At 37.6% G+C, this 20,282-nt stretch overlaps 1 protein-coding gene across 3 annotated transcripts in view; it reads left to right on the top strand.

Annotated features, from left to right (window-relative positions):
- Positions 1–14,296: 14,296 nt before the first annotated feature.
- Positions 14,297–20,282, top strand: part of Lypla1 (lysophospholipase 1) — a 42,832-nt gene continuing 36,846 nt past the window's right edge. Inside the window, exons 1-2 of one of the 3 annotated variants that reach the window (XM_046428561.2) lie at positions 14,297–14,493; positions 15,316–15,347. In XM_046428561.2, coding sequence (XP_046284517.1) covers positions 14,425–14,493; positions 15,316–15,347 — 101 coding nt within the window. In that variant the 5' untranslated portion in view covers positions 14,297–14,424. Of the gene's footprint in view, positions 14,494–15,315; positions 15,348–20,282 lie in introns of those variants that run through there. The other 2 variants (XM_058573979.1, XM_046428562.2) reach the window with 2 other exon arrangements.

Raw genomic sequence — 20,282 nt, 5'->3', positions numbered from 1 at the left:
TTCGAGTCCCCGTTTCGATTGAAAAACATTCTCTTCCGCCAAAAAAGGGCACGCACTTAAAACGGTGCGTTAGAGGGTCCTTTTTTTTCGGTCAGTATTTGGCTTTGCATATTTTGCGTTAAGAGACAATGTCACGAAGCACTGTATTCGCTAAGCTTAATGTGGAACCCAGAATAAAATGATTTGAGCGGGATACACTGCGAGATACAAAAAATAATACCTGGAGTGGAGTTTTTAAAATGCCTGACTTTAATATTAGTATCTGAATAAGATTCCAACTGAATTCTCATCTCTGTGTATATGGTTTCGAGTGAATCACTGAATACTAACTTGATTTACTATTAATGATAGGAACCACACCGAGCGCCTAGTAAGTGCCAGACAATGCGTAAACTTGGTCTTATTCAATTTATCTAACTAAACAACCACTCTCGAGGTAGATGTTAACCTCGTTTTGCAGACAGAAGGTAAGGCGTGGCATCGACCCAGGTCGCACAACAGCAGAGCCAGAATTCAAACTTACACAGCCTCCTTCTAGTATTTTTTTTTTAAGAGAGAGAGAGAGAGAATTTTTTTTTAATATTTATTTTTTAGTTCTCGGGGGACACAACATCTTTGTATGTGGTGCTGAGGATCCAACCCGGGCCGCACGCATGCCAGGCGAGCGCGCTACCTCTTGAGCCACATCCCCAGCCCCTTCTAGTATTTTTTGTATTTTTGTAATGTAAGAAGGGATTATTTATTTTCGTCACAAAACACATTATTTTAACTCCAAAAATAAGTGAGTTTAAACACACTGAGTGAGTTTAATGTAAAAAAATTATATGTTGCTTCCCTTCTCTTTCCTTTAATATTCTTTTGCTATTTCACTGTTTTGCAAGGGAGTTGTTCCTGTTGACTCTTACTAGCAATCACAAATACTAAAGGTGAGAAACTTTTTGGAGGACATCTGTTTATGTTTAACTAAAACGCTTTGAAGTTATCTTAAATCCAGTGTAATCTAGATCCATAAAGAAGCATTTGCATTCATTCTTTTATTTAAGCAGTGTGTTTGAGCAATATACTGAATTTATTGCATGGATGAAATCAAGCAGGATTTTGTTCGCAGAAATCCAGGAGAGAATTTCCAAAATAAGTATTTTTGAAAGTTTTTTGGTTTTGTTTTGTTTTTTGTTTTTTTAAGGAATACTCTTGTGTAGCCCGCGGCCAGCACAGGCTTCATAAATGAAGGTTCAGCTACACAAGAAATCTGAAGGGAGTTTTGAATTAAAGAGACAGGCTCTAATTACCTTTAAACCAGCTCAAGGATAGCTTCTCCTAGCTCCACCCTCCTACCTATTAGAGTAGCCAGGTTTACTGAAGAGGTTTACTGAAGAGGCTAGCCAGAGGGGAACAAAAAATTCTGGGGAAAATCCCATCCAATGAAGATTAAGGGGGGCAGTGTCCCAAGGTCAGGTGGGACAATTGGGTCTTCGGGTACTGGCCAGACACACCTCCACACAGACAAGCCCTGGGACCTGAGAAGGGTGAGGAAAGCTCTGGACACAAGGATGTGTCTAAGCGCCTCTGCCCAGGCAGGGAGGTAACTCAAATCATGTAATTTATCTTGTAGATAAATTAGCAAAAATAGAAGAAATAAGATATAAGTGTTCTGCACAATTACATGAAGGTAAGGTGCAGACTTTATATAAAAGTATCAAAGAAATGGAATGTAGGGGGGAAAATAGAAGCTACTTCTTGTCTGTAATGGTTTTTGTTTGTTTTTGGTTTTGTTTGTACTGGGGTTGAACCCAGAGTCTTATGCATGGTAGGCAAGCACTCTTCCACTGAGCTACATCCCCACCCCTTTTTTGTTTTATTTTGAGACAAGGTTTTGCTAAATTGCCCATCCAGCCTCAAATTTGCATCCTTCTGCCTTAGCCTCCTCAATAGCCAGGCTGAATGTGGTAATGCACACCTGTAATCAGAGGTTCAGAAGGGTAAGGCAGGAGGATCTCAGGTTCAAAGGCAGCCTCAGCAACATAGTGAGACTGTAAACAAACTATTGAGATCCTGTCTCAAAATAAAAATAAAAATGGTCTGGGGATGTGGCTCAGGAGTTAAGTACCTTGGGTTCAATCTCTCATAATAATAATACTAAATAGCTTTTAATTCAAAAGCCTCCATCACCTTTTTATTAGAACTTTCATATCTTTGGGTGGAAAAATCACAAAATACAGAAAGATACATGATTTTTTTCCCTCTACTTAGAAAATAGATGTTTGCATTAAACAATGAACTTCTGGTTAAGTGTTAATACCAATAATGGTTTTTGTTTTGAGAAATTTTTATTGAGTAAATGAGATACAGAAAATGCAAAATAATGTGCTGTGCTTCTCGGAAATAGATATTATCTTTGTTGTGTGGGTTATGTAATGTGATTGGTGGACACCAGTTAATAGTGGAAATAATAATGGTTTGCAGTTAATTGTAGGCTACTTGTTTATCTTATATTCAACATGTTAATTAAGCATATAAATCTGTCAGAATTATTTGATGAGTTTCATCTTTGCTGTAAGAATGTAAATTGAGGAGGTATGGTGAATAAGTTAGTGATCCTTGCCTTAAGTCTGTAGAAGTTTTTCATCATCATCACAGAATTAGTATTTATTACACACCCACATGCTTGGGGTGTTGTTCTAAACCCATTTTTAGATCAAGCTAAGGAGGCCTTGTAATAAGGAAACATTTATCTCAACAACTATTCAGGGTCTATCCTGATTCCAGCCCCAGTTCATAGGGACTACTGAATCATTACATAAAAACAATGAAATGGATCCTGTAAAGATGAAGTAATTAGAAATGCCTTGGGAAAGCCCCAAGCACTCTCAAATAATCTCTCATCTGTACCAGTGCCTAATAATTTGTTAATGTAAATTGGTTCCTTTGAGCTCATTATTTTAGAAATACATTCTCAAGGTGAGAGTGAAGAAATGAAAATAAAAGGAAATAAATTCATCATATGCTTTGCATGAACCCCTCATACTATCCAACAAAATGAAGTGTTTGATCAACTTAATCACCTGTTATTGAGCTTAAAAAACAACAAAACAAAATCACATCTCCCTAAATGAGATAACTCATTAAATAATACCTTAATATCTTGGCAGAAATGTGAACAGGAGGAAGAAAGAATCTGCATTTATTAGATTATGATTGAATTTTACTACCTGCCAAAAAGTAAGGCATTTTCAGAATGGAACCAAGAATAGACTAGGTGTGTGATAATCAATTTTGAGGAGCAGAAAGCAAAAATAATTATTCCTTAGAGGAAGTAGGAGGAAATCAGGCCCAGGAAAGCTTTGAATTCCTTTGATTTGGGGAGAAAACTAGTACTGAGAGAGTTCTATGAAGAGGGGATAGAAGGGGGCTAGAAATCAGTCTCCTTGATAAAACCTAGTTCATTTTACAAAAGCGTAGTTCCAAGTTCACACCTAGATAGGCTTTTATTTTAATTTTATTAAAATATGGTAATGGCCACATATGCTATTTTAAAAAATAAAATAGCACATAAGGGCTTATGATGTGAAGCAATAGTTTCCTATCCTATTTTTATTTTCACTTCCCAAAAGCAATTCCCTATGTGATGAGGATCAAACCCTGGACCTTGAGCATGCTGGTCAAGTGCTCTACCCTGAGTTGCACCCCCAGCCCTATAAGCAATCACTTTTAGCTTTCCATTTTTGTTTCTTCTGGTAATTCCTGCTTATTAATAAATTTATAAATAAATAAAATATCTCTTGTTTTTTCTTTGTGTGTGTGTGTGCGCGCCGCGCAGCTGGGGATTGAACCCAGGGCCTTGTGCTTGCAAGGCAAGCACTCTACAAACTGAGCTATATCCCCAGCCCCATTAATTGTTTGTTTTTTTAAATCAACTTTCAACATGGTATTCACTTATGGTAGATAAACATTTAGATAACATAAACTATTTCCTCCCAGTATTTTAATTATCTCATGGTAAAGTTTGTAATTTAAATATGTAATTTCAGTACTTTAACCCATTAGATCCCAAGTTTTCAATTCTGCAACTATTTCAATGAAATTTTTGACATAGTGCATTAACATTTTTTTGTGTGTGTATGGTGCCGGGAATTGAACCCAGGGCCTCATGCATGCCCAACAAAACACAGGTTAATTAAAAATAGGCTGGAAATCATAATCTTGAGCTTATATGTGTGTGAATGTTAATTAATATCATAATTACTATAATATATTATTGTATATTATATACTATATTTAAGTTTTAATACATGTTCCACTTCTATTTCTTGGATTTTCATCCTTAAAAAGTATACTTTAGCTCTTCATTCTCTGTAAGATGAAGCTTTGAAATGTCTAATCTCTTACACTTCTTTGCCCCTTCTACTTTCCAAATTTTGTTAGTTGTATGTTTCTCATTGTCATGGATTATATTATACCTGTATACTTCAAGTGATTATTTAGGAAAATAAACTATAATTACTGTATAAGCTCTCTCTAGACCCATCTAGAGCAATTTTCAGTGTTCACCTCTTTACTGACTGCAGAGAACTAGCTTTCAGGTTGACAGGCTTCTTTTAAATTCTTAATCAGAAATCTCAAATTAGTTATTCAGTTCCCAAGATTATTTCACTTCCCAAGATTACTATTTTTTATCTTTTTTCTTCTTCAGCTAATGATTCTTTTTTTAAAAAAAAATATATAGTGAGATTGGGAACTTCCTCAACATCCTGCCACGAAATCTGCAATCCTTCCTGTAACTGCATTTGTTCTCTATCATCCTATTAAAGTCTTTCCACCTGTGATCTGCACTCCTATTTGTTTGTTGTTGTTGTTATTTGGTACTAGGGATTTAACCCAGGGACACTTTATTACTGAGCCACATCCCCAGCCATTTTTTATTTTTATTAATTTTGAGATAGAGTCTCTCTGGCTGAGGGCCTCACTAATTTGCTGAGGCTGGCCTTAAATGATCCTCCTGCCTCAGCCTCCTGAGTTGCTGGGATTACAGATGTGCACCACCATGCCTGGCTCCATTTGCTTTTATTATCCCTTTTCTGTCCCACATCTCTCCTTATATTGGATAGTCTCTCATCATCATATAAAAATGCTCTAATGTGAGAAGGAATAACTTCTAATGTTTGGTATCACAGTAGATGACTGTGGCTGACCAGGATTAATTGTATATTTCAAAATAGGTAGTAGAGAGATTTTTGAATTTTCCCAAGACAAAGAAGTGAAAAATGTCTGAGATTATAGGGATGTCAGTTTCTCTGATTTGACCATTATATAGTCTATATATATACTAAAATGTCACATACTATCCAATATATTTGTACAAGTACTGAGTGTCAATTAAAAATAAAAATGTATTTTTTGGGAAATGCTCTAATGTGAGTTTGCTCCAATATCACTCATCTTTAAAAAAAATGAAAAAAAAAAAAACCCACCACTTTTCTTCACCCTTCCATCACTCTGTTCCTCTAGCTTTGCCCATTTCTCTGTTTTCATAGCAAAAGTCCTCAAAAGAGTTCTATGTATGGTATCTCATGCCATATTTTTAAAATTTATATACTCTATTATTAATAGCTTCCATATTGCCAAATCTGCTAAGGACTTTTCTGTTCTCCTAATTGAGTTCTTAGAAGCAGTCTAGGCAGTTGATCTCTCCCTCCTTGTAATGTTTTCCTTGTTTGAATTCTGGGACAGCCTGTGCTTAGGGTTTCTTTTTCCATCCCTCATTGATCTTTCTCAGTCACTTTTGTTAACTCTTCCTATAGTTATCTAACCTCTAAATAAATGTTGACATTTTTTCTATGCAGATGTTCTCCAAAAGTGGTCATAAATGGCTTAAAAATTCTTAAATTTATATCTGCATCCCCAAACTACAGATTTTTATCTACACTGTGAGTTATCCCCAGCTGATCAATTGGTTATCTTGACTAAGATGTCTTCTTAACATAGTCAAAAGGAAATCATGAATTTCTGATTATTTGCTACAACCTCCCAAACCAATTGTTCTTTTCTTCTATTCATTCTCTCAATAAATGTCATCTCTTATTTATCTAGTTCAAGCTAAAAACCTGAGGATCATTCTTGATTCCTCTTTCCCTGTTTCCCGCATAACAAGACCGATATCTTTGATCCACAAACACTACCCTAGTTCAGCCGACTATCATTTTACCTAGAAAAATGCAAAAGGCTGCTAACTGGTGTCTGTGTTTTCACTTTCTCTGTTGTCCCTTTCTTATCCATTCTCTGAAAGTAATCAGAGCCTCATTACCCTTCTTCAGTGACTTCACACTGCACTTAGAATAAACCACAAGCTTCTTACTATGGCCTGTTTGCATCCAGCTTCTCCAATCCCTGCCTATCTATCCTCAAAGTGTGTATACTGCAGTGAGTAAAATAGGCAAGGTTTTCTGTTCTTATGACGTTCTCTGTCCTAGAGGATGGGAGTGTGTATGTACACACACACACACACCAGAAGTACAAGTAAATAAAGCCATTTCACAGCACCATAAAAGCAAACTGGAGTGTGTTAGAAAGTAGCTGATACTTGTGGGTGCTTTTTGAATGAATGCTCAAGGGTTGACTGTCTGAAAGGACATTAGAGCTGAACGATACAAAAGAACCTTTAGTGCCTTCTAAGCAGAGGTTCATTTCTGAATCGCATAGTAATCCCATGTAAGATCAGCTAGGGGCTCTAATTTTAAAACCCAGTCGGAGAGCAGCCACCATCTTGAAATTTGTACTCTGCTATGACAAATGGAAAGAGGACTCTGGAGGGTCTCACACTAGCAAAGAAAATCTCTAGACTACTATTAGCGGCACTTCTCTCTTCCAGTTAAAATTCATTGATCACAACTACTCATACATATCACCTCATCTAAAACAAGTCTGAGAGTCAATCCTAAGACACCCAGGGAGATAGAGAATCAATCAGGAATATTTGGATAACATGATTAAAGACTACCATGATCCTTTGCACCCAAAGGAAAACAAAGCAGAGGGAAAGGCACAGATACATCTGGCAGTGGTAGAGTTCTCCCACTGTACAAGGTCATCAGTATTGCCAGTTCTGGTCTCACTGGTAGGCACACAGTAGAAACACAAAGTGGCTTGGGAAGTCTTATTGCTACCTCATCCCCCTAAGATTGAGGAAATAGTTTTCTACTATTTTTACAGAGCTGGAAGAATGAACCCTTATGATGTTTCCTCATTTTCCCTACTCAACATTCCAGTTTTCCCAGCTTCAGCCAGCCTACCTTAAGATTTTCTAAAAGTACAGAACACTATGGAAATACACTGACTCTCCTTATTGAATTCTCAGAGCAAAAATCAAAGAAACGGTATAGAACTGGCTCCATGATTTTATGATAGTTGATTATAATTTCAAGACTTTTGCTTATATATTACACATACATTTGAAGAAGGAATAAAAGGTTTTATCAAGGTTATAAATCCCACTAAGATATACATGCTTTTTTTTCTTCCCAGTATTTTTATGGTTTCTTTCTTTGAAAAAGAAAACAGAAAGAAAAGAAAAGAAAGAAAGAAAAATAAGAAAAAAAAGAGAGAAAAAAGCTTTTTCTATTTTAAATCTTCTCATTATGAAATATTCTAAATGGGTCTGATATTAAAAATAGCTAATAATAAATGTAATACCTTATGCCTAATACCCACTTATGAACCATTACACATATAGTAACAGGTCTATTTTATACATAATCACATTCCTCTTTCTCCCAGCTTCCCCAAAGTAACTACTACTTTGAATTTAGAATTTATCTCTCTCATACTTTTGTTTATGTTTTTTTTCTGTACTTGTATATATATCCATGAACAGACTACAGTTCACTCTTCATATCCATCTTCTGCAACCATGGATTCAACCAACAGAAGATCAAAAATATTTGGGGAAAAAAATTGTGTTTGTTCCAGGCATGGTGGCACATGCCTACAATACCAGTGACTTGGAAGGCTTGAGGCAGGAGAATCATAAATTTGAGGCCAGCCTGGGCAACTTAGTGGACCCTGTCTCATAAGAAATTAAAACTAGAGAAGGCTGGAGGTGTAGTTCAGCGGTAGAGTGCCCCAGGGTTCACTCCCCAGAATCAAAATAAATAAATAAATAAAAATAAATAAATAAAAATCATTTGTGCTAAACATGTATAGACATTTTCTTGTAATTATTCCCTAAATTATATAGTACTTTATATATTTAGTATTATAAGGAACCTAGAGATGGTTTTAATGTATGGGAACTTGTGTATAAGTTATATGCACATACTACATCATTTTACATAAAGAACTTGGGCATCAGTGGATTTTGGTATCAGTGGCAAGGTGGGTGGTCCCTGAGAGCAATCCCCTAAAGATACTGAATAATGATGTGTGGTATTTTTGAGAATATTCTTCCAGGTGATGAAGTAGAAACAACCAGATTTTAAAAAAATGAGATTTATCTTTCCACCATACATAACTAAGAAACCAGACAAAATATATGACATGAGAGTTTCCAGATATTAAGTAACAGCCAGTGAAAGAGATGTCTGGGAAAAAATAAAACAAAAAACATACTGTTGCTCCAGCTTACTTCCTGGAGAGAATTTCCAGGATACATGCTCTGAGGAAATATCCAAAAGAGGCCTGTGGTCTCCCTGAGCAGAGAAGACATAGTTTACATAGGGAGCTTTATTAGAATTTATGAGGCTGAGCATAAAAGATGAGAGAGCTGCACAGGGAGGGTTCCAAATGCAAATCTATCAGCACATGTATGCAATCAAAACATTCAAAGCCATAGGAAGAGCCAGAAAGAGTCAGATAGAAACAGTCTGAGAGCTCACACAAGGTTGGGAATACTTTACGTTCCCACCAGTCCAACAAAAAAATTTGCTCATGGAAAGGGGTATTCTCAAAAAGGTATTGTATCAGTATTGAGATCAAATTCACCCTGCATTAAAGCTAAAAAAGTGAAAAAGCAAGCTTCAAAAGGACCAGATTGACTATAATTGACTTAATTGAATCCCCAAATAAAGTCACAAATTTAAAAAAAAATCTACAACTACCACCAAAAACAAACAAACCAATAAAATATGTGGAGCCATGTCAACTGACAAAGTAAAATTCACAGTATCTGACATTTGTGTTTGTGTGTGTGTGTGTGTGTTTAAATACCACGTAGGCAAATAAACAGAAAAAAACAGAGCTATGATGAAAAGAAAAAAAAAATCACTCAATCTAAACAGACCTAGACGTGACAGAGGTGATAGAAATTGTTAAAACAGTTTTAAAGCAGTATAAATATAGTTCATATATTTAAGAAGGTAGAAAGATGAGCCTTTTAAGAAAAAATATGAGGGCTGGGGTTGTAGCTCAGTGGTACAGTGCTACAAAAAACTATACACTGGGTTCAATCCTTAGCACCACATAAAAATAAATAAATAAAATAAGGATATTGTGTCCACCTACAACTAAAAAATATATAAGAAAAAATACGAAAGATATACAAAAATCTAATTCACAACAATTCAAATATAATTAACACAAGTGCATTGTATATTTAAAAATTATTAAGATGGTAAATTTTATGTTTTTAGCAATGATTTTTTATTTGTTATTGTTTTTGTTATTAATTATTATTGTTATTATTATTATGGTACCAAAGATTAAACACAAAGGCACTTAACCACTGAGCCATATCCCCAGACGTTTTGATTTTTATTTTTTGAGACAGGGTCTCACTAAATTAGGAGCACAAGTAGATAATATAATATAGGGCCTTGCTAAATTACCAACACTGGCTTTGAACTTGGGATTGTCCTACTTCAGCCTCCCAAGACACTGGAATTATAGGCATGTGCCACTGTACCCAATGGCTTACCACAATTTTTTTTAAAAAGCACTGGATGAGGAGAAAATAATAGCACTTTGCTACTCTAAAAGAAAAAAAAAATCTACACATAGAAATCTAGAGAAGAAAAATATAATGTCCTAGTAGAAAAAATGGTCTGAATAAGATTATCAGCAGATTAGACCCTGTTTAAAAAAGAAAAGATTAATAAACTTGAAGACAACCATAGAAATCACTTAAAATGAGATAGAGGAAGGACTTGGAAAATGAACAACACAATATCTGTGAATTGTGAAATAACACCAAGTGTCCTGATATGGGTGTAATAGGATTCCCAAAAGGGGAGAGGATGAGACAAAAAAAGTTAAAGAACCAATGGCTGAATTTGGGTTAGGGTTGTGGTTCAGTTAGAGAGCACTTGCCTAGCACAAGTGAGGCACTGGGTTTGATTCTCAGCCCTACATATAAATAAATAAAATAAAGGTCCATTGAGAACTAAAAAAAAAAAATTCCCTGAATTTAATAAATTATAAATTTATAATCCTATAAGCAGAATTTTCCCAAGCAGGAGAAACAAGCAAAAAATCATGCTAATAAATACATCTTAGTCAATTAAGCTGATACACAAATTATCATAGTGGGTGGCTTAAACACAAACATTGATTTGTCAGTTATGAGGGCTGAAAATTAGAGATCAGAATGCTCACCTGGTTGAATTTGGATGATGCCCTCTTTCAAGGTCTCTTTTATAAGGGTACTCAACCCTCATGAGTTAATTGTCTCCTAACAGCCCTGCCTCCTAATACCACATTAGGGATGAGGATCTCAACATATGAGTTTGGAGGAGACACAAACCTTCTGTTTTTACTAGCATATCACCCTGGGTTCTATCCCCAGTACCATAAGATAAATAAATAAAGATTAAAATAGAGATTGTATAGAAAAGTGGGACATATTTGAGAAAGTGAAATAATATATTTTTTAAAATAACCTATAGGTCAAAAAAGGAAAAAAATGAATATATTTAATGGGGTGAAACCAAAGTATAACATAAAAATGTATGGGGTATGGTTAAGCTGTTCTTGGAAACTAATGACATCAAGGCTACATATGGTTGTTTAAGAGAAGATTTGTGAAAGTAGTATGTTAACAATACTAGGTATTTCTTTAGTCTAAGTAAGATTTATGTAATTTCTTCTCCAAGTAATTAATCTGTTTTCTTTACCTGAAAGAATGCACAGCAATTTGGCGGGTGTAGATTTCATCTGGCTATTTGTACAAATGATTCACTTTTTTCTTCCTATGTAACTTTGTGTGGTAAACACCTTTGGGATTTCCTTTCCTATGCTTAACCCTGAAGTAAAAATCACACATTTTGCTACCCTGTAGTTTCATTTTATTTCTATTGCAGCACTGGGTAATAGAAATACAAAGACACAAACAAAATTTTTTAAAAATACATTTTTTGTTGTTGTTGTTAACTAGAGATTGAGCTCCAGGTGCTTTAACTACAAAATAAATTTTTAAAAATTAAAAAAATTAAAAAAAAAACACTAGTAAAGAAGAAAACTCTCAAATCAATGAACTAAAAAAGCTAGGGGGAAGACAACTAAAATAAAAAAGGTAAAAGGCAATAAAAGAGGCAGAAAATGGCAAAAGAAAAAAAACCCAATGAAATAAAAAAGAGGAAAATAATTAAATGAAAAGCAGATTATATGAGGTCAATATAATTTAGAAACCAAGCCAGACCATCAAGGGTAAGAGTAAAGACACAAACTACTAACATTAGGAATGGCAGAGGAAACATCACTATAACTTCTTCAGACATTAAAAAATGAGATTGGAATAGAGTGAAAAACTTTGCATCAATAAACTCAACAATTTAAATGAAATTCCTTGAAATCAAATTCCATGAAATACATACACTATTCAAACTAACTTAAAAAGCAACAAAGACAGGAACTTTCAGAAGTGGGGTATAGGGATGTGGAAGAATATTCCCCTCATGACAACCAAGTGGTGAAAAAAAAATTTAACTTAAAGTCTCTAGAAATTACTCCAAGGATGTAGAACACAAAAAGAAACATTCTAAAAGATCTAATAAATCTTGGCCAAAACAGCAAGAGTATGTAGCCTTTGAACCATGACACTCCCAACTTTAAATGTCCCCCAACTTTAAATGACATCAGCTACTGCAGGCAGCTATGGACAAATGTGGGGAGTGGTGACTTGGATCAGGGTCCTGTTTCAAAGCAGGAGACTGCCCTAGACTGGGAGCTTGCTGTGCAAAGATGTAGGTCAAGATTGCCCAGCTGCTATGGTGATACCCTGCTTAGGGAGGTTCTGTGCAAGGCTTGGGACTATCAGTCTTAACCCTGAGTTCAGACACCAGCTGCCAGGGATAGAGAATTAGGAACACAAGTAGATAATATGATTGGCTGCCAGTACTTCAACCTTTAGCCTGCCTGCGTTTGTTGTTGTTGTTTTGTTTTGTTTTTTCTTTCTTGATACAGGTGATTGAACTCAGGGACACTCAACCACTGATCCACATCCCCAGCCCTTTTTAAAAATATTTTATTTAGAGACAAGGTCTGGCTAAGTTGCTGAGGCTGGCTTTGAACTCTTGATCCTCCTGCCTCAGCCTCCTCAGTTACTGGGATTATTGGTATGTGCCACTGCACCTAGTGAAAAAAGAATAAAGTCTTCTTTTTAAAAAATGTACAGATGGAGGCTGGGTTGTGGCTCAGCCGCACAGGGCTCACTCAGCACCTGTGAGGCGCTGGGTTCGATCCTCAGCACCACATGAAAATAAATAAAGGTATTGTGTCTGACTACAACTAATTTTTTTTAAGCGTACAGTTCAGTAGTTTGGGTATATTACATGTTGTGGTTCAGATGTGGAATGTTCCCCCCAAAAGCTCATGTGTTGAAGACTTGGTCTCCAGTGCAGCAGTATTCAGAGGTAGGCTTTGGAGAAGTGATTTGATCATGAGGGCACTAGCTTCATTTTAATCTATCTATGAATTCATAATCTGAATGGACTATTTGGAGGCTGTGAGAAGGGTAACAGACACAACTTAGTTGAAGGAATGGATCCCTGGGGTACATCCCCTTAAGACTTATCTTTTCCCTAACCCCTTCTTCTCTGCCTCTCTGCTTCATAGATGCCATGAGATGAGCAGCTGTCCTTTGCAACAACTTTCCGCCATGATGTTTCTATCTTGGAGCCAGCCAATCCTGGACTCAAAACTTTGAAACCATAAGCCAAAATAAATCTTTCTTTTCCTAAGTGAGTTTTTTTCAAGTATGTAATAAACATTGAAAAGATGACTAACACATTATAATATTAACTTTCAAAAATTGTGGTTGTGTATACTATGTAATATTTGCCTTTTAAACATTTTTAAGTATAAAATTCAATAGCATTAATTGCATGAAAAAAATGTTGTCCAACGTTCACCAGAATCTATTTCCAAAACTTTTTCATTACCCTAAACAAAAACTCTATAAATTTTAAGGAATCTCTCTTTATTCTCCCATCCCTTAAGCCTTGATAACATTTAATCTACTTTCTGTCTCCAAGAAATTTTCTATTCTAGATATTTCATGTAAATGTGATCACATTACTTACTGATGGTCGGATATTGAAAAATGAAATTGCTATCCTCCTGCCTCAGCCTGCCTGAGATTTACGGGCATGTGCCACCACACCCTGCTGGTCACAGCTTTTTGACTATCTCTTGGATCCTACCAGATCATACCACATATGCCATAAATTAAAAAACGCAATAAAGTTGTTGAATAAACTACATTTTAGACAGCCCAACAGTGCAGGGAAGGGGCCAGTTAGACTTCTGCTTCAATCTGTAGCACTTGGCAATCTGACCATCTGTAAGCAGTGTGGATAGGTTTAGGGAAGTTGTGGCTTCTGAGTGACAACTGAAAGGCTTCCGTTCCAACTCAAGCTTGAGTCAACCCCCAAACTGCACACGGGTGCAAACCCAAATGGGGACACAGCAACAGCCCAGCTGGGTGCTCTCAGTCCTTCCCTTTTACTTTTACAAATGGGCGAACCCTGGCCTTCGGAGACAAAGGAGGAGCACCCAGGGTCGGGTGCAATAAGGTTTGGGAGCTCGTGCAGAGGACGGAGCCCGGCTCCAGGGACCGGCAGCCGGCCTGGGCCTCCCCCGGGTCCGCCCCGACGCCGCCGCACCGGGCACGCGCGGGCCGAGGGGACCGAGACCAGGTGTAGGAATGGAGACCCGCGGAGGTCAGCGCGGGCGGCGCTCAGGCTCGGGCGGGGAAAGCCTGGACATTGTGACGCGCGGAGGGCAGGCGGGAGGGCCTGGAGGAGGGGCGGGGCAGCCCAGAGAGCCGGAGGAGCCGCGGTGGCCGGCGCGGCGCCGCGTTGGCGCGCACGCGCCTGAGCGCGCGCCCGGTAGGGCGGGCCCGGACTCGCGGGCCGGGACTCGCCGCTCGCACGCCCTTGGGCCGCGGCCGGGAGCCCGCTCTGCTTTCCGCTTCCGACGCGCTGTCCAGGGAGCCGGTGGATGTGCGGCAATAACATGTCTGCCCCATTGCCCTCCGTCGTTCCTGCTGCCCGGAAGGCCACCGCCGCGGTGAGTGACGGCGGCCGGGGCTCGGAGGGGCCCACAGGGCCCGTCCCCGGCGTCTGTCCCCCCTCGCGGCGTGGTCGTTGCAGGCCGGGGGCGACCAGGTCGGGGGACGCCCGGGAGGGATGCGGGTGGTGGTGCGTCCCGGCCTGGGCCGTGAGGGGACACCGCTGGGGTCGCAGCTGGCCGGGAGAGCGGCCCTGACCCCCTGGCCTCTGCATTGCAGAAGGAGCGCGGCCCCGGGACCCCGGTTGCCCGCCTCCGGCGTGAAGCGACGCGCGCGGGTGCCTCTCCAGCACGCTTCCACTCGGTGTGTGGAGGAGGTCAAGTCCGCAAGCGCGTTGCTGTATTGTCCTATCTTGCACCCCTGTCCTAAGTGACAGAAGTTTAAGCTTTAGTGTCTTAAAAGATAAGAGGTCTTGATTTTTTTAGGGGAACTTGTTTCCTAAGAATTGCAAACTTATATTTGCCCCCCGGAAACTCCTTTTTGTGATGGAAAAATTCTACAGTGTATGAGACTTCCACGGTTTTACTTGACGGAGACAAACTGTTTTCCTTGTAATGTGATAATTTGCACTCCAGAATGTCTAACTGGGACTTCTAGAGTGCTAAAACCCCACGTTAATTATCTTAGGAACCAAAAGTAGAAAAGGTGATTGCTGTTTTGCCATTTAAAAAGAGGTCTATAATATTAATTCTATACGGTGTTCTGGAATTCTGTCTTACGTTTTAAGAACCTTCATTCAGTTTTTCACCTTAACCAAAGCTACAGTTGTGTGTGGGCTCATTGATTTAAGCATTGCTTACTTTTTTCCTCCTCCTCTTTAGGTTATTTTCCTTCATGGATTGGGAGATACTGGGTAAGTACCATTATTAGTAACAGTACTTAAATGGGGTGAAAGGTTTAGTGTCTTAAGAGGAGGAAATTGTATTAAAAAGTATTGCTAGTAATGTTTTACAGAGAGTGGTAAGATCTAATCTTCTGTGTTTTCAAAAGTCCCAGAATTTTCCCATATCATCTTGAATTTATCATTTTTCAGCTCCCATTTCTGGAACATATTAAAATTGTAATACTCCCTGGTTACTTTGGGTATTGGATACCAGAGATGAGTGGAATGTTTGTAGAGGCGGTGTGCAATTGAGATCCTTCCAGAGGAGTTAAAATTTCAGTACAGGTTGGGAGGGGCTAATTGATTTTGTTAAAAGGCAATATAAGTCATATAGAGTTCTGAATGAGGGATTAGTTGATCCCTTAAAGAAGAAAATCAGTTGAAGGGCAGGGGAGACAACTCAAAGATTTATTTGGATCTAACAAGTTTATTGTACTAACTTTATGATTTATCTATTACTTATTTGAGAGTTTTTTAACAGTGATTATCTGTTTGAAATTTAGGTAAAATATGAATGCTAAGTTCATATTGTAAATTGCAACTCCAAATTGTATTTGGAAGAAAGAAGATAAATTCATTTTGATAAAGCAACCAAAACACTAGTTAATGTTCTTCAAAATGAAATATTGGGTAGGGTGCAGTGGCTCAGACTTGTAGTTCCAACTATTCTGTAGGCTGAGGCAAAAGCAACACTTGAACACAGGACTTTTTGACCACTCTGAGCAACATAAGAGACCTGGTATCTAAATAGATGTGTATGTTTGTGTTGAGGTGGGGGGGTTGTGGCTCAGTGGTAGAGCACTTGCCTAGCATGCGTGAGGCACTGGGGTCAATCCTGGAACCACATAAAAATAAACAAAATAAAGGTATTGTGACCATCTACAACTAAAAAAAAAGAAAGAAAAGAAAAATTAAAAAAGATAGGCAGGCAGGTAGGCAGGAATTGGGCTAGATTAATTCTCTCTTCTAAGTATTAACCAGGCCTGACCCTGCTTAGCTTCCAAAATCAGCTGATAGGATGTATTCAAGGTGTTATGGCTTTAGACATGAGCTAGATCCGTTCTTTAAAGTGATTATTTGTATTCTTTCATCTCTGCTCAGTCAAATATGGAATTATAGGAAAGGTTGTAAGACTTTCTGGCAATCGATAGTCCGATGAAAATGACAGATTTTCATTTTACTGAATGGAAGCCAGGGAGATGCTTGCTGTCATATAACCTTGTCCATAAGGAGAACTTCTGGGTCTGAAGAACCAATCCAAGCAAAAATTGCCTCAGTAGAGGCAGAGTCTCTGTGGAGTCCAGTATAGCCAGATTCCAAACTGAAATTAAGAGTGGAGATGGTGAAGAAAATCAAGATAAAATCAAGATAAGATTTAAAAAAAATACCAGCAGCATCTGTGACATCTTGATTTAAGTTTATGTAAAACAAAAAACTAAAGGTCTCCAGTTCTGAAAATATGTCATAACCTAACACTGAAGAAAAGTTGACTCTGTGTTGGTTCCATGAATTCATGATGAAATTCAGACCCAGCCAATCTGTCAAGTGGCAATTTAATGTTTAACTTTCACAGAATACATCTGAACATCAAAGTGGTGTAATGAACTGTGAAACTACTATTTGAAGAAATACTTTTAGATCATATTGTATTGCAGGAAATCAGTTTTCTTTCTAAAATAAAGATAGTGTTTGTTATGGTTTTGAAAATGTTACATTTGTATTATAAAAAAAATTTTTTAAATGCAAATATGTTTAAAAAGAGAATGAAAATGAGTTGAGATTCCAAGACCCAGAGATAAGCTCTTTTTATCTCATTTTAAGAAATGCTTTATTTTGAAATAGTTTCAAATTTATAGAAGTGTTTCAAGAATAATAGATACTCAATATCCTTTACCTAGACTTACTAATCTCTGTACTTATGAAATACACACTATGTTTGCTGTACCCTTTGAGACTAAATTGCAGATAAGATTCTTTACTTCCGTATACTTTAGCATAATCTCTTAAGTAATGTAAACTAAATATAAATTAAATGCTGTATGAATATATAAAGAGTCTCTTGTATAACCACAGAACAGTTAACAAATTCAGGACATTGAATATTATCTAATATACTACATATTCAAACTTTGCCAATTTGTTCCTGTAATGTACTTTGTAGCCATCTTTTCCCCCTGCAATCCAGTTCCTATTCACATGTTGCATTTAATTGTCACATCTCTTTAGTCTTTAATCTGGCAGAATTTCTCAAGCTTTTTTGTTTTTGTGACATGGATAATTTTACAAAGCTCGGGCTAGTCAGTTTGTGTAGTATTCCTTATGATTAGATCTATCTGTGCATTTTTTATATGAATACCATAAAATCGATATGTCCTGTTTATACTGTCATATCAAAAGATGAATGATGCCATTTGTCCCACTATTAGCATTAACTTGAATCACTTGATTAAGGCGGTGTCTTCCAAGTTTCTCTACTGCAGTTATTTCCCTTTGTAATTAAAAAAGCAAGTTGAAGGAAGATAACTTTGAAATCATGTAAATAGTTCCTCATCAGACTCTCACGTAGCATCTGGATAAATCTTACTTGAATCAATTATTATTATGATACTTTTAACTCCATCCTTTTCTGTTTTTTACTTTGCTTCTTTGAGTTTATTTAATGTGGACTCAAATTTATTTAATAGGCTATATTTTACTGTTGTGTTTTAAATTTTTTAGCTTTAAAATAACTTCAAATTTATGTAAGTTATAGAAATAGCATTTTCAGCTTTATATACCTTTCACTTAGATTGCTCAATTTTTAATATTTGGAACCATAAGAATAAGTTGCAGACATGTTGCTTCATTCCTCCATATTTAATAAGAGTGTGTGTGTGTGTGTGTGTGTGTGTGTGTGTGTGTTGTAGTGTAAGGATTGAACCTAGGGCTCATGCTAGGCAAGAACTCTACCACTAAGCCACATCCCCAACCCTAAGTGTGTATTTTTAATTGCAGGATACTCCCAAACAACCACACTATAACCATCAATCAAGAAGTTAACACTGATTTAATGCTTCCATCTAATTAATCAACTGCATTCACATTTCCTTCATTTGACTTGATTTCTAGTATTGACCCTCGTCGCTCCAGGATCTAATCCAGAGTCACATATAACATTTAGTTATCATGTTTCCTTAGTCTCCTTTAGTCTGGTATAGTCCTTCCTTGTCTTTCATGACCTTTTTATTTTTTAAAAAAATACAGGCCATTTACTTTGTAGAATGTCCCTCAGTTTGGGTTTTCTGATGTCTCCTTGTGATTTGTACCTTTTTGTCAAGAGTACCTCAGAAATGTTGCTGTACTTGTCTCATTGAATTATCTCAGGCACATATTATGCTGATTTTAAAAAATTATTTATTCTAATTACGTATATATGACAGCAGAATGCATTTTGATTCACTATACACAATTGCAGCACAACTTTTCATTTCTCTGGTTGTACACAACGTACGTCACACCATATGTGCAGTCATACATGTACCTAGGGTAATAATGTCCATCTCACTTCACCATCTTTCCTGCCCCTATGTTCCCTCCCCTCTTCCCCTTTTGCCCAATCAAATGGTCATTCCCTGTGTAAGACAACTTGAATGAAATAAATGACAGATTGAACAAGAGTGTAACCCTCAGAGAAAAATACATCCAATACTTTCAGGATAGTGCTCATGTCTTTTGGATATATTTTTATCATTATTTGCAATTCCTTTGCTTTGATTAAAACAAAATTTTTGCCAGGATCATCTTATATTTTTCCTGCTCTGTTTCTGGACTTAGCCATTTTTCTAAGAGTCTGGGTGCTTTCAGTAGAGAATTGTATTTAAAAACCAAGATCTGCCGGGTGTGGTGGTACATTCCTGTAATTCCAGTGGCTCAAGAAGCTGAGGCAGGAAGATTTGGGGTTCAAAGCCAACTTCAGCAACTTAGCAAGACTGTAAGCAACCTAGCAAGAGCCTGTCTTAAAATAAAAAATAAAAAGGGCTGGGGATGTGGCTCAGTAGTTAAGCATCCTTGGGTTCGATCCCAGGTACAAAAAAAACAAAAAAAGAATCAAGACCTTGAGTACTGTGTGTGCTGATTGCTTCGGTTGTTTCGTCTAATTCTTTTAGTGTACAGGGCAATGAATGTGTCTATATACATATGTTTATAAAAATACATCTATATCAGTTTTGGTATTTATAAATACTAAAAGTCTTAAGTTTGAATTGATTCCTCATATTCTATCCCAGCACTCCAGATTTATTATAGCTTTCCCCCTTTCGATATCTGTAGTTCCAAGAGGAGCCTGACTTCTACTTCTGCAGTTCTAGCAGTAGTGCAGCTCTAGTGTGCTCTTTCTACCTGCATTAGCCCACAGCTGTGCTTCCTACGTGAGACCCTTTCCCCACCAGCCCTTTTCCTTTTGAAACAGACTCTCACTGAGTTGCCAAGGCTGACCTTACACTTGTGTTCCTCCTGCCTCATCCTCCTGAATGTTGGGATTACTGGCATGTGCCACCATGCCTGGCCTCCCCCTTTCTTTTTTGGTATTTGTTTTGCACTAGAGATTGAACCAAGGGGCGCTTTACCAGTGAGCTAAGTCCTCCTTTTTATATGTTATTTTTAGGCAGGGTCTTTCTAAGTTGCTGAGGCTGATTTCGAACTTACAGTCCTCCTGCCTCAGCCTCCTGAGTCTCTGGGATTCCTCCCACCCTTTGAATGTGATAGCTGAAAACTCAGTTCCAATTAAGGAGAATGAAGGAGGAAGAAAGGACAGGTGGACAGCTCAATCCTCTTTATGAGCCACCATTCTCAACACCACTACCCCCCAGGCCTCCATATACTCCAGGAATTAGGCTCTGTACTACCAGTCTTTGTGAGATTTTTCTA

Source organism: Marmota monax, unplaced genomic scaffold (genome assembly GCF_021218885.2).
Source record: "Marmota monax isolate L192 unplaced genomic scaffold, Marmota_monax_Labrador192_F-V1.1 WCK01_AAM20220418_F8-fsc00044, whole genome shotgun sequence".
NCBI lineage: Eukaryota > Metazoa > Chordata > Mammalia > Rodentia > Sciuridae > Marmota > Marmota monax.
The sequence above is the reverse complement of the archived record's forward strand: the minus strand, read 5'-3'. Positions and strand labels throughout refer to the sequence as shown.